This window comes from Charadrius vociferus, unplaced genomic scaffold, assembly GCF_000708025.1.
Source record: "Charadrius vociferus isolate BGI_N301 unplaced genomic scaffold, ASM70802v2 scaffold88, whole genome shotgun sequence".
Lineage (NCBI taxonomy): Eukaryota > Metazoa > Chordata > Aves > Charadriiformes > Charadriidae > Charadrius > Charadrius vociferus.
In genome coordinates this window covers 2,609,185-2,624,884 of record NW_009649619.1, presented here as the reverse complement: position 1 = coordinate 2,624,884, position 15,700 = coordinate 2,609,185, and the positions used below count along the sequence as shown (strand labels likewise).

At 37.8% G+C, this 15,700-nt stretch overlaps 1 protein-coding gene across 1 annotated transcript in view; it reads left to right on the top strand.

The window, feature by feature from the left end:
- The window catches only part of SORCS2 (sortilin-related VPS10 domain containing receptor 2), a 375,581-nt gene that overhangs the window by 256,720 nt on the left and 103,161 nt on the right, over nt 1-15,700 (top strand). Inside the window, exons 4-5 of the mRNA XM_009890550.1 lie at nt 9,866-10,030; nt 15,292-15,365. Coding sequence (XP_009888852.1) covers nt 9,866-10,030; nt 15,292-15,365 — 239 coding nt within the window. The remainder of the gene's footprint in view (nt 1-9,865; nt 10,031-15,291; nt 15,366-15,700) is intronic.

Below are 15,700 nucleotides of genomic sequence, written 5' to 3'. Positions count from 1 at the left end.
TGGTACCCCAAGACTAACCTAGGTCTGATGTTTTTAGAGCTCTGTATAGCTGTCTGTCTTAGAAGAAAAAATAATGGTATCACCTGGATTTTCTTTTTCAGTATCAGCCATAGTTCATAGCTGAATCTATAGTGATATTCTTGCTGAAAGAAAGCTTCTGATATCTTCCTAGCTGCCTTCTGTCTCTGTAAACACACTGCAAGGATCTGAGCTCTCCAACATCTCATTTTCAGTAAAAAAAATCTGTGTGTTTTTTTTTTTTTAATTAATCCCCAGGATTAATTACAAAATTTTCCTGAGGATTAAATGTTAGTTAAAGTGAAAAAAAGGGGAATTAGTAGAAATGTCTGTGCATTCATTTCATTTACTTTCCTATTCACCTTTCAACTTTTTATTAAAATGTACTGAAAAAAGAGACAAAAGAACATGCTTGGAAACAAACAAAAAAAAAACAGTAACCCTCGCCCCTAAATTTTACAAATCTAGCAAATGAGCAAAAGAACACTTGCTATTTCTATCTTGGTTTTGATGACGTGCAGCCTTTTTTCTCTCATATGTATGAGAATATGTACAGAATTGCCTAAGGTTTAGCAATCACAGCATTCAACTGGGAAGATACCATGACTCGTTCCTGCAATGATCCGTGCGACTACTCTAACTGCTGATCAACAAAGTTAGTGTCTATGTCCCAACAAATATTTTCTTTGTATCTGCATAAGGTGGAACGGCCCCAGAAGGAGTAGCCTCACCCCGTAATTGCCTCATAGGCCTTAGGGATCATGCTGGTAAATCTTCTGATGGAAGTTTTCAGCAATACATTTCAGTTATGGCAAAATGATGCTGTTCAATAGGAAAAAAAATGTTTTATACATCATCTTTCACTCAAATCAACACCCATCCTAAGTACACCTGAAGAAAACCAGCACAATGAGTGCCAGGTATATGCATTTACTCTAAAACCCTACCTCAATATAAAATAGGTACTTTACAACTGCAAAAATCTAAGCCTTGATGGAGGAAGGTTTATTATCTACAGTGCTGCTAGAATCAGGCACAGCAGTACTGATGCTTCCGAATAGAAAAGCTCTATTCTTCAGTGAGGTCCTTTTTCTATTAATGAGATTCACCCTAATGGGACCAAAAATTACTTTAAAAGACATTTCCTTTCTGCTTTTCAAGGGCTTTTTTCCAGCCCATTTGGACTGGATATCAAAGATAAGGCGAAATATTTCAATAGCAAGAGCTTTTATAATTAAGCTTTGTAGCCTACATAATGGAGATACGGCCAAATTCGAGCGAAAAAATAATTACTGTTTTTCCAGCACTTGCTTCTGCTGTTCTGCTTCCCTTTTTTGTTCCCCCTTCCATTTTCCCCTTCAAAACCACATAATCAGTTGTGCCTTACGTATGAAAGGTTTGCTCAAGGCAGCTCTTTCCCCCAGGTTTGTCTTTTCCCCCGCAGTCTAGGAGAGAAGAGCTGTTCAGTCTTTTAACTATACCCAGACCTCCATTAAGAAGAGCGCCTACAGTTCTCAAAAGGAAGCAGGTGCTTCCTTGAAGTGTAAGGATTTCAACAACTCACTTTGTAGTGCCAGATACCCCTTTGGATAGGGGAATGGACAAGTTCAAAATACAGTGTGAGACACATCTGAGAGACTTTGTAGACGATGCTAACGTGGGCGTGTTTATTGTCTTCCAGTCTTCAGGAACCTCTCCTATCACTAGAGCCTTTCAAAGCTCTCAGTGATTTCGGCCAGCTGCTTCGGCAACTTTGGATGTAGCCCATCTGGTTGCATGAACCTGTGTGTATTTGCATTGTATATACACACACACACGTCTCCAAATTTGGAAAATGCTACTTATTCTTTATGATTTGTAACAGAGTGATTGAGTACATGGGTCTCCATAAGAAGTGCTCTATAGAATTGGGAGAGAGAGGAGTAGAGGTGCCTCAGCTGGCATTAGGGATATCTTGGGAACATTATGGGATGGCCATTGGCTGCAAGAACACCAGGAACCTGTTGAGTATTTGGGATTGGAGGGCACAATTTGTGCAAAGTGAGATTCCCCAGAGTAATGTTTTGAGAGCTCCCTTTTCCAGTCTTCCCAGAAAATTCTTATGCAGCCTTATAGCAGAACTGAGTTTCATAATGAAAGACCAAAAGGCACACTTGTAATATGTTTAATGTAGACAAGTGTTTTACCTGTTACACAAGACGATGAGGTCCTGATCAATCCCGTAAGACTGATATTTTTGACAACCACAGCTGCCTGCCTTTCCTTCATATTTTCTCCCCATCCGCTAATTACCATCCATGTAATTTCTCTTTGAGCTTAGTGCAGTTTTTGCTGCTGACAATTTAATGGCTGGTGACTAGGAACTGTTTGACCTGTTTCTTTATTAAATGAGATCAACACACATATGCAGTCATTTGTTGTACATCCATTACCTTGTTTGGGAAGCATTGTTTTATATTTTTTCTGTGTAATGTTTGCAGACAGAAGATATTTGCAGGTTTATTAGAGGTCTACAAAATAAATTCTTGAATTAGATTAGTCTGCAAATGCCCAAGCTAAAAAGACTAGTGTGTGTCTATTCTGTCTGGGAAATATTAAGGTTTGTGGAGATGTTGGTGCGAGGATGAAACTTGCCCATTTCTGCTGTGCATTCCAACTCCCTTTTTTTCCTCCAAGTCACACAAAATGTCCTTATTTTATGGGCCATATAAAACCTGGTTAGGGAACATTCCCCTGCTGTGACAGGAATTGGCGCTATGCCTCCACAGTGCTGTTCCGCCCTCAAACTGCTGATGTAGAGCATACTGGGAAAGACTATCTGATTTAGTTCTTGGTATACTGGAGTGCATAGTTTTAAATGAAACCATTTGAATATGTAAAGATATCAATATGATGATCATCCCACAAAACATCTCAACATTAGGTTTTGCTCTTATTAGATGTACAAACAGTACATTAAATGATCACTGTTGCCGAAGAATTAGCAATAGCCAGGCTAATATTTGACCTTGCAGGAAGACCAAAGGACTTGTTTTCACTGTAAAGAAAGAGACAAAAAAGTAGTATCTGTAACAAACAGAATTAGGTTCCTTCATGTCAATCTTAGGTACCTAATAAAGCTTCTGTTCCTCTAAGTGTAAGTTCAGCATGTGCCAAGAGATCCACTGGATATATTAACAATATTCCTTATTAATTAACTACTTGCTCATAACAGTGTCAGTGTATTTTACAGAAGATAAACTATGTATATTTTAGCTCTTCAAGATAGGTGCAAATAACACTAGGAAAACTAGCAATTAAAGAAAGGACTGTCTATGACGATGTTGAGTACTGCTTTTCCTCTCCCTCTGCTGTGACCTTTGGCATATTCATACCTCTTGCAGAGTATTTCAGGAATACCAGATTTCTTAATATGTGCCAGGTTTTTAAAATTCTTGGGCTGGTGGCACGAATTACTGCTCTGAAATGTTTTTGAACAGAGCATTTCTCATGGAAAATTTTTCCTGCCACGCTAGTCAAGTGGCAACAATTTCTTGGTTCCAGCAGGTTATGGTCCATGGAGGAAGAAGGTAATGATCAGCTTTCTTATCCAACCCGACATTTCTCTAAATAAGAAGACTGAAGAATTGAGCTGTAATTGGTATCCCCTAGAGAGCTGGCATAGTCAGCATCTTTGAGGTGTTAAGTTATAGAGATCTGGCAGATTTAGATACATAGAGGTTTGCCAACAAGCGCAACAGGGCAGGATTTTCAGGCTGGTCAGCAACATCACTCAGAATTTTTGTAGCTGTTTCTCTGTCGGCATTCATTATTATGATATGTAACCACCCTTAAACATGCTTCCACTATAGCGAATGCCCTAGAGAAAAGCCAACTATTTCATTTTATTCGCAGATTATATCATTTCAAGCTTGCCTAGTTGCAGTGTAAGCCAGTTGTTCTCCATCCAGTTGCTCTGAATGCATTTTTCTGTTAAGGTGCTAACGCTGATGTTTATTCCCTCTTTAGCATGTTTCATGTGTTACCAACTGCTCCTGTTGGTAACCAGCTCATTTTAAGATCCTCACCTCTTAATATTCGCTCCACATCCTAAAGTGCCTGATATGTTGCTGGTACCAGATAAATAATATTACAGCTCCCGTTGTGATATTCCAAATGATTAATGAGCTGACCACAACACAGGGGAGACAAAACTGTAATACATGCTTTCCATTAGCCCCACCAGGATTGCTTCATATGGCCTTTGATTGTGTCCTGAGATTATGTGATCAGTGTAGCGGATGTTTCTCAGGAGCCACCCTTAACATTCCCACCTTCCTTTCTCTTATGGCAGTTCTCATAGAGACTAGTTGCCGTTTTGAAATGCATGTGTGACAGCTTGAAAGGGACTCTTCAAGAGAAAGTAAATACAAATTCTAGAGGAAGCTGTGAATGCCTGCCAGGAAAAGTAATGTGGGATTTATGTACGTTCATGTATATATGTATTCCGTTTATGTCCATTTACGCAATTCAGTTGCACACTCAAGCTGATTTTCTAGCTCGTGCTAATTTTCAGTGATTCATTAGTGATTAGCTTTGCTAATAGCTAACACTTGTGAGGAGTGATTTTGAGTGCTACTTCCAGGGAAAATCTACAAGATTAAACTTCTATCTGGAAGGCATTTCATTTTCCACTCCGCTTGGAATTACCCTGGGTTGATTCTTTAGATATTGTTTTTACTGCTATGAGAGTAAAGGGACTGTATTTTACTCTGCAGCTTTGCCACTCTTGAGTTATCAGGTCTTTCATACCATCCAAGATAAAAATCATGAGCCTTGGCAGTCCCCTTTGTGTGTTTTATGAATGCCGTCTGAGAAGCAACATCTCATTTACAATTGGGACCAGAAACTAGAGTAATTTCTGTATCAGCCAAGCATACCTAATAACATATAAATAATGTAAATTGTAAAAACAAGAAAAATAGATGAGTTAGTTACTTAATTTGAAAAGCATTGAGAGTGTGACTGCAGTGCTGTGAGGCTCTATGAATACTGCCCTGAGATTGGCAGTATTGCCACAAAGAATATTTATCTTCAAAACTCACATAGGCACGCAGGTTTATGTGATGGTATCACGAGGAGTTTGGTGCTGCCCTGTGCCCAGCAGTCTTGTCTCCAGTTTAGCTAAGAACCTAAGAATGTTACATGTTTTTAACAGTAGTTAATTGACCTCAGTGGGGGTGGCTCATAAGTTTACATCATTAAGATTTTTGCTGGAGTAAGTCCAGCACTCTTTAGGATTGGATCCCTATAGCCAAATCCTCTGTGTCCACTGGGAATTCAGTCTACTGGAGGTGACTGAAGAGGTGTAGGTGCTTCCTGGGTGTGCTTGGCCTCTCATTGCATGGTTGCCCTGCGCTTAAATTAAGAATTTCTGTATTTTGATTTCTTACTCAGCCCAAAGGAGTTTTCTTCCTTCAAGGTCAGTTTAGAGTGCTGAGGAATATTAGGTGTCTTGATTTCTGGCCATATGCAGGGTTAGAGAACTATAAAATGGCATGTCTTATCTCTCTCACCACTTATTGCACAAATCTCCTGTAGCAAGTCAGATGCTGTGAGTCCAGAAATATCTTCATGATGGACGTTTTGACTTTTTATTTTTTCCTATTTTAATACTAGAAATACAGAATGGAAAATAAAAGCTAGAATTAAAATTAAGATCAGTTGCTGAAGCTGAAAGAGCACAATTGTAATATGTTAGAAGATTGCCTTGTTTTAGAGAAAGTGCTGATTAAGATCAAATTTATCTCGAGTTTACATTTTGATTGGACCTAAACTGAGGGGTGGGGGGGTTATATTTCAGACACAGTGCAAATGATGCATGTTAATATCCTGTGTTTATTGCCACTTGAAATTACAGCATAGCTTTGAATTGCTGCCAAATCTACAGTTAAGTCTCCCTAGTAATCACTATGATTATTTCAAGTCTTCATGGTAATAGTGGGAAGAAAAAGTATAATACACAAGCTACTGTAGCCTAAGCTGTCAGAGTCTTTTTATCCTTTGGGGTTCACATTGTGATTCCACCCAGTAGAGGGAATGGTCAGACGTGCACATTGGCCAATCAGTCCTGAAAGAGAGATTAAATAAATGGATTTAATTATGTTATTTTCAGATTTCTTTGGCTTTTATATAACCTCCTGCCTCACTGACTTTTCCTGAAATGAGGAAAAATGTGGGTTTTCTTTACTTTTGGAAGGCTTTAATTCATGTATTGGCATGGTGTAGTATTTTTCGGTTTTATTAGAAATCTTTTTTTTGCTTTCCTGTACCATACTCTATATCTAGAACATATTCTATTTTTACTCATTTTCTTTACAATCCATGGGATAGTTTATCTCTTTGAAATATTCTTTCACCTCTGCTTAACTGTTGGAAGTTGTAGATTTACATCTGATCTGAATGTATACACATGCATTATTGTGCTTGATGGGAGATTAAGCTGATGGAAGATTAAGAAGTGAGGTCAGGGATAAACAGCACAATATAAAGTCACAATTTACTGAAAAAATATTGGAAGAGTCTCACAGGAGGGAGAAATGCTCTGTAAAAAGTTGTTTAAAAGAAGCTTAAGTGAAATTTAGATATGATTAAAAGCTGTTCTGGTTTTTGGATACACAATTATTCAAGCAAGTAGTTGTTTATTTTGAGTTAAAACCCTCAGCAATCACTGTTGGTCACCTCTCCAGGTAGTATGTCCCACTTGCATCCCTTCATCAGTTGCTAGCAGGAAGGTTTTGCTATTTGTTCCACTTACAAAGTAAATAAAACTTGTTATGGAAAGCATTTAATGTGAGTACGATATTTACTCTGGAATATTTTCCTCAATAAGTAGTATTAGCCAGCAGGCAAGTCAGAGCACTCAGTGTGTTAGCTGTGGGAAGCAAATCTGTATGCCTGGCACATAATGATCACTTTAAACTATTGAAATATAAATCAGAACAGTGAGTGAAATTGAAAAATATTTCATTAAATGAATTATGATGTGTGTGTGAATAAAAATATAGTTAGGGACTCTGCCATATATGCTTAGGTGTCTGCAATCTTTAGGCTATGTTTTTTCTGATAGATTTAACTGTGAAAGATACATAATATTTTTGAAGGACAGCATTAGCAAATATCACAGTGTGTTTGCATTTCATTATAGCTAACATTTTTCATTTTTCTTATGACTTCAGTTTCTAGAATGATGTTCTCTGCAAGATGCTCTTGGGTCCTCATTATAAAACTTAGACATGCCTTTACTCAAGGCTCATTAACAGTGAAAACCACTCCCAAGTTTATAAACCTCATTCCTTCATTATTTTGAAGCCAATATTTTGGTATTTTTCAAAGTGTAAGATTTGTTGGCCCAGGAAAAGAAAGCAAGACGATAGTGCTGTAGTCCAGAGATTACTGTTCTGTACAAGTGCAGTTTATGCCTTTTCTGGAGTATATGCCATACCGATTTGTTGTCTTAGTTGTATACATTTTTAAAATCATTAACAGGAGAGAATGGAGGTAATGATATTTACAGAAAATGTTATTTGGGCTTAGAAGACTGTATCCAAAGATATTGAGCTTTCTATATGGAATTACTACTGTACTGCTTCTAGTAATACAGCATGGAAGGACCTGTATACACTGCAAGCCAAGCCTTATGCATTCGTTAAAATGTGAGGATGTGCCTGGCCACAAGCTTCAGCAGGAATTTGGCTGCTCCCACTGCAGCCTTGCTTGTGGAGTTTACTTTTAGCACAGGACCAGGTCCTTCTTTCTGTGATCAGGTCAGGAACCAACAGGAACAAGCATTATATAGCTCGCTCAGCATGCAGATAGTTTGAGTCCATTTATTTCCAAGAAAAAGTAGATATTTTGAGCTTGAGTTGAAGATGACAGTATGGCAAGGGAAGTACAAGTCTCCGTGCTGGGCATAAACACTTATTCACTCCACCTTGCAAGGCAAGCAAAGGGATAGGGCAGCACATGAGAGCCACATTCAATTTTAGGTTGGTGCCGTGCCCTTTGCAGAAAACCTGCTAAATCATCGTGTCACAAGAATCTTTGGATGCTATATCTAGGCCACCAGCAGCATGCCTGGAGCGTATATAGTAATAAATTAAACAGATACTTTTTGAAGAGTCTACTGAGAGACAGAAGGCTATCGGATACAGTTGGAATAAGAGAGGGCATTTGTGAAGGTATCATTTATAGAGGCTTTCCAATAAAAATGACACAGTTTCCTACTCTTGGGTAAAGCGTATCATTAAAAGAATACAAGATCATAGCAAGGTTGTGCACTATTATCTTGTTCTTCTTGCTGACCCAGTCTCACAGCTAATAGAAATACATTTGGCTTAATATATGCTTTAGTGTGGTGTTTCAGTGGTGGACCATGGACCCAGAAGTATGTGCAGTTCTCTCTCTTGTTCAACAATGTGCTTCAATGTGTGCCCCATTTTAGCTATATGAAAGCTGTGCAGAAATTAGTGCAACTGTGTGTGTGCTTCAAGTACAAGTACACATGCTTAAGTAACCTGTCAAATTACAGCGTCTACAAATGTGGTATTTATAGATATTTTTTTTTCCCCCAAGACCAATTGCAGTTAAAGTTCCGTCCAGCTGTCATGTCTGTGTAATTCATTAGAAATTTCAAATTTTTAACTTCAGCTTTACTCTAAAAAAAAAAAAAAAAGCACTACATAAAATTTACACTGTTTGGTCTAATATATTTCCTTCTCTGTGTTCACGTTATTGTAATTCTGTTTGTATAACTCACTGCCATTTATCTCTGTAAGCAATTTACAGACACTGTATCACAGTGATCAGGATTCTGTGGTGCCTTCTGCATCATTTGCTGAATATTCTACACATATTTTGAATTCAGGACTTATTTTTTTAATCGTTTTTGAAGTGTGAGCCAAATAGAACCCAGCTGGGCTTTGAAAATCCATGGGGTTTTTTGTAGGCTATCAGTTAATAAAGCCACCTTTTTGAATGCAAACTGGGCCTGTTTGGTCTCAAAAGGCAATAAAAATGGATCCTCACATTGGAATTTTTCGAACCATGCTATAACATGCTGGCCAACTGCAAAAGGTGAAGATGTTGAAAAGAGTGAAGTTCTGTGGGGACAATGTGGGGATAATTTCTTTGTTGCTGAAAGCCTGACGTGAAGTTTACACAAGGAGACAGCTCAGGCTTTTAGTATGTTTGAGTCAAGGTGTTATCTGGACCTGAGAAGGAAATGCAAATAATTGATGAGCGTATTTTTCTGCATCAAAGTGAATTGCCATTTTATCCAAAATGTGTCATCAGGAGGAGAATGGTGAAGAAATGGAGAGATGTTACAAACTAGTTCTTTCTCCTGGGTTATTCTTCTGATGTAACTGTAACAGTGATTATTTTTTACATTTAGCATTTATAAAGGCAGCCTCACTAGATAAAGTGATGTATTTATATGGACATGTTAAAATGAGTCATTACTAGAATGAATTCTTTTTTTGGTTAGTCTGAAGATTTTCTCGTGTGGCCTCATGAACCTTGCACAAGGACCGCAAGCCAAGGCAGTCATTTTGAGTAGGGATGAGGAGTGTGATCAATTTGGTGTGATTTGCAAGAGAAGTTATAGAATTTAATGTTCACAGATTTGGTCAGGGAAGATTAATAGGATCTTGCAGTCCTTATCTTAGATGCTTTTAAATTTCCTGTCCACAAAATTTTTACAGGTAAGGTATGTACAAAAACTGACTTTCACACAAAAAATAAGGCTGTCCTGTCTGTTACAGAGAAATCAGTATTCTGAATATATGTTGTCTGTTTTGTCTTTTAGATTATTCTTGTAAGTTCTTCCCATAATGACCGTGACCAAAGCCTTTTCATAAGCACGGATGAAGGAGCCACTTTCCAGAAACAACCCATTACTTTCTTTGTGGAAACTCTCCTTTTTCACCCAAAAGAAGAAGATAAAGTACTTGCTTACACCAAGGAAGGCAAGGTAAAGCTTGAAAATACAGCATTTGTTTGAAATTTAGGAATTACTTTGTTAAAGAGATATAAAAAAGTTCTGATATGCTGATTAGTGTTGGGTTTTATGAATTACTAGTTGTGCAGTAGGGGATCATATTCTGATTTTGAGGTTTATTTAAATATTTATTGTCTTCATGTCCAAATCTTTGTTTTTATGGTAACTTCAATCCTGGCATTTTCAGTTAATATGGATATTGGTAATATTTATCCTCCTGCATATTATAGTTAAATAGCACCTCTGCAGCGTGCTCCTCCCTAGAAAGTGACCTTAAGCAATTGCTTTGTAATTTTACAGAAGCATAAAGTTAATGAAGCTGAAATAGTGCCTCCAAAGGCCATTCATGAGATGTAAAGTAAAGTAATATAAAATAAACACCTTAGTCTTACAGCAAAAAAGGATTTGGGGAATCAGTGAATCTGTAGAAATGTAGCATAATTCTTTCTCTTATGATGTATTTATACCACTTTCAGATTCAGGAGTTGTATCATGTGGTTTGTGAATTTTGGCCGACTTTCAGAGTTCTTTTTGTTAAATTACTAAGTAATTTTTCTGAATGGGTTAGGCTAAGCACTGATTAGTGTGCACACAGTCTGTAAATGTGTAGTTCCTCTCTTTTTCATGGTGCCAAAACTGCAATTGTAATGTCACTGTGACTCTGGTCCTGGTAGTGGTCTTGACTCGCCTCCATCGTTACTCCTGTTTTAAACTGAAATTAATAAACTCTAGTCCATTTTAATCCTTGTCAGAGTTCACAGGTGTATATTTAGGTGATGAGATTAGTCAGAGAAAGTTGCTCATGCTGCAGCCAAACACTGCACTGATTTCAATGACAGAATCATAGAATTGTTTAGGTTGGAACAGACCTTTAAGATCATTAACCTAACACTGCCAAGTCCACCACTAAACCATGTCCCTAAGCCCCACGTCTACGCATCTTTTAAACATGTCCAGGGATGGTGATTCAACCACTTCCCTAGGCAGCCTATTCTAATGTTTGACAACCCTTTTGGTGAAGAATTTTTTCCTAATATCCATCTAAACCTCTCCTGGTGTAACCTGAGGCCACTTCCTCTTGTCGTATCGCTTGTTACTTGTGAGAAGAGATCGACCCCCACCTGGCTGCAACCTCCTTTCAGGTATTTGTAGAGAGAGGTGGGGTCTCCCCTCAGCCTCCTTTTCACCAGACTAAACAACCTCAGTTCCCTCAGCCGCTCCTCAGAAGACTTGTTCTCCAGCCCCTTCACCAGCTTCATTGCCCTTCTTTGGACACAATCCAGCACCTCAATGTCTTTCTTGTCATGAGAGGACCTAAACCGAACACAGTATTCGTGGTGTGGCCTTACCAGTGCTGAGTACAGCAGGACAATCACTTCCCTATTCCATCAAGTTATCCTTTGTGATGTTTTCTGGGATGTATAAGTTAATAGCCGATCCCAAAACAATTAATGTTTACAAGGATTTGCAAATAAGGATAGAACTAGAATAAAGAACATAGCAAACCAAACTCAGTCACAAATTACATTAAATATTTTACTTAGCAGCTTCCATTTGAAATCCTAACACAATTACAAGTATGTTCAATGCATGTTATGTAAACAGAATACTTCAGGGAAGTCTGAAGTTATTAAAAGCTTGTTAGGAAAAGCTCTTTTTTCAGTTTGACTTTTGTTTCTGACAATAGATATAATTCCTGAATTCTGCATAGTTACAGAATGGCAGAACCTTTAAGCGAAAGAGTCCAAAGAAGTGTATTGAAGAAGTTGTCCAGCCCACAAGAAGTGGGTAGAGATATTTGCCAGGAGATAGAAAGAGGCAGAAACACAAAGTGAAGCATTTGCCTTGTGTTTTGATGAATTATGCATGATAGGGAGATTTTCACCCATTTTATACTTGGATAATATTCCAAAAGGAGTGACGCTATTATTTGCCAATCTTAAAATGTGACTGGACAAAAAAAACCTACAAAATATTGAGTAAAGCTCTGCAGGAGTAGCAGGAAGGGTTAGGTAATCTGATGGACTTCTCTCAGGCTTTCAATATGATACTAAAAGGAGTCAACCATAAAGACCTACTGGATAAGTCTTACATCTTTAGTAAAGATGTGTAGGAATAAAGGATGCCTTTGAGTATAACTGGGTCAGTAACCTTCCTAAACTTTGTATAAGATCTGATATGTTTGGCCTTGGGGAGAGAGGAAGATGAAGTGATCTTAGCAAAGGAGGAGCTGAAGGTCAAAATTGCAACTTGACATAAAAAGAGGTCACTGTACTAAAATCAATGCTCTTCAGAGATAGTGTTAATCTGAATTTGGCCTAGGAGATGGTATACCCTAGGTTTTTGAGTTAAATAACTTTACCTTCACTGAAACAAAGTAGTATCAATCTTAAACTCAGGAGAAGCCATTACCTTCTGTTACTCAAATGATTTCCTACAATCACACTTCTAAGAATACAAGGAATACAGGATCACATCCTTCATAAATAGCAATCAGGCTTCTCTGTCTACTGGACCATCACTGCCTTTCTCACAACTTCTGATTTGATTTAAGGCTTATTTTATATTGCAAAATATGCATTGTTCTTTCATTCAGAACCCTAGATTTTGTTTAAATAAAGCTCTAGCCTCTAGCTGACACTATAAATGAATGCAAATGCAGTCAATATGGTTGGATTAATCCATTTACTGCCTCAAATCTATACTTTCTTTTTCTGGCTACCTCAGTTATAATGAATAACAATCAGCTATTCACTGAGTCTATATAAATGCTTCTAGATTATTTTTTTAAAACTCAACGGGGATGCAGTACATTTTAGTTGTTCATTTGGAAGCTGAAAGGATGAAAAATGGAAAAACTGAGAAAAGCCTTTTAATTTTTTTTTTAAAAAGTGATTCCATGCATTTATTGCATGGATGGCAATGAACAGAATTCTAACATCTGTTAGATGTGTTTGCTGAAGTCAGAGATTTTAGCTGTCAACTAGTGTAACTGTTTTCACCTCATATCTAATCTCATTTAGTAGTTTAATCATATGTATCTGCTAAAAACCAAAACGCATATGGGTCACACACATGGGTTTAATTAAAGGAAGTTGAATGTGTGCATAAGTTAGGTACACGTTATTTTTTATTTATTTCAAATTGTGCATCAGTTTAAAATTCCTCTCAGTTTGAATGTGCCTTATCAGTCCTACTTCACTCTCCCTTACAGTAAGATTGCAAGGGCTTCCCCCTACACTAAACCAAACTGTTCATTCATAAGCTTCCAGACTTTAGTTTTAAACGTGTGTGAGGGCAGGTAGTTGGGGTTTGGTGGTGGGGGTTTGGTTTGGTCTTTTTTGGCCCCTTCTACACAGACATCACTGCTGTAATGGCAGGAATCTTCTTGCGTTTTCTTCTGAAATTCATCCATGACAAGATTATATCCTTTTATCTGCTTGCCAGTGTTATCCCTGATCCTAAATATCTCCCTTTGCTCTTGCCAGGAACCTCTTGAATTCTCGGCTTTCTTTCAGGTTGGACACCAGGGTGAGGGCAGCGCATTAAATAATAATCTCTTCCAGATTTATAGCAGTCTGCTGAGGCTGGTGACTAGCTGAGCAGGGTCCATCCTTTTAGAAAGACGGTGAAACCAATGATTAGCTTTTCTCTAATGCCTGTGGTGACAAATGTTTGAAGAAGTAAGAAGCTTAGGTTCTCCATCTTGCAGTCTAGCCCATTCAAAGCCAGATCCCTCCTTCCCAGGAGGTTGCTCTGAGCTACGTGCTGTAAAATACGCTGGTTGCAGCAAACCCTAACCCACATAATAAAACTAAGATCAGAGAGTTAGCAGGCAAATCAGGAGCCTGGCTCTGCACCCCATCATTAATGCATTTAGCTCTGAGGTTGAAGACTTTTTGATCCCTGATCATTTCTGTCTACGCGTTGACTGGGTGAATGCTAAAGTAAGCAATCTGAGTCCCGATTGCATTTTCTTACCCGAACTGTGGTTTACCTGCTTTAATTCCACTGCGGTGGAACAAAGCCCCATCATTGCGAAGTGCAAAGTAGCTGGGAAATACTGTTTCATCTCTAATTCAAATTTTAGTAAATTTACCAATAGAGTTTATGCTGAGATAAGTTACCTCAGTCTTAATCTTTATCTATTAATATTGCTGGTTTTCTGTAGTAAAGCATAATACATAATCGGGGGTGGGGGGGTGAGGTGATTCCATTTGTCATTGAACCTGTCTTTTAAAAACAAAAACATTTCATACTAGTCCTCACAAGACACTTTCCCCAGAACAATCAGCGACTGAAATGGTGACTTATTCCCACATCAGAGAAAAATAGTTTTACTTGCCTTTTTTCCCCCTATTAGAGATATTAAGAGAAAACCCATCGTATGTAAATTGGATCAAGTAAGAAGTGCGTGCAGACGGCAGGGGGCTTTAAATCTGTCTTCTTAGAAGTCTGATAGATATTTCCTATTTCAACCAGAGGAAACGCATTACGAAGGCAAATGCTGAAGAAGGGAGATTTTTTTAATAGCTATTTTATATCCCACTTTATTCTGGGGGAAAACAGCTTTCATCTGCACTCTTGATATCCGTCCATATCATTAGCATTTGCTTTTTTACCAGGGGTGAACTGGAGACCTCCTCCCCCAGGCCATCTTCTGTCTCTCTGCTGAGTGACCGTTTCTCATAGGTCACAAATTGGTATCCATGAAGCAAGCCCTTAAGTGCTTCTGTCCTCATCAAATCTCTTAAGCATTTCTCTAATATCTTTTGGTCCTATTTTAGCAGAGTTTTAAATCCATTGATTTCCTGGCTTAGGTATTTTTGATGGAATTAAGACTTGAAGCATAAAGGGAACATTTGTGCATGTTTGGCCAATGGATGGGAAAAAGGAGAAGAAAAGTGTCCTTTTACCATCCCTCTTGTGTAATTATTCTGAGGTAAAAAAGAATCTGACCCAAAATGAACTGTGAATTGTTTTCATGGTAAACAAAAAGACATTGTCACTGAGTTTTGTTTATTATAGATTATATTTTAAAATATTTTTCTCCATGAAAGCTATTACTCTGAAAAACGTTGTGGAGAGCTCCTGGTAATGATTTTTTTTTTTTTTTAATTGGTGTGCAAGCTGTCATTTTAATAGTGACATAGGACCCATCTTTGAAGATGCACAACATTAACAGTTTCCTATCATCTCTTTTTTTTCTTTTTTATTTTTTTTTTCTTTTGTAGGTTTATGTATCCATTGACTTGGGGAAAAAATGGATCCTTCTGCAGGAACGAGTTTCAAAAGATCATATTTTTTGGTAAGAAGTCTGTTATTTTCCAAACAAAAAATGAAGAGCAGAAGTATTTCATTCTAATCAAGAAAGATGTTTGCAGAGAAACTGATGGGGACAGTAGATGCATTGGTGTGTTTTGCGGCTTATGTCAGTGTTGCTGCTTCCACTGTTGCAAATTCATACTCATGCCAGTGATCATAGCGAGCGTCAGCATATATAAGGGTTATAGGTCTGGATCTATGGAGCCCAAGATTTAAAGAGAGCTGTAATGTCCAATGAAATTGCTTTTTGTTTTACCGGTGAAATTGATCTTTAGAAAGAGGAGCAGTCTTTTTGCTGAGAAAAATCTATAACATTTT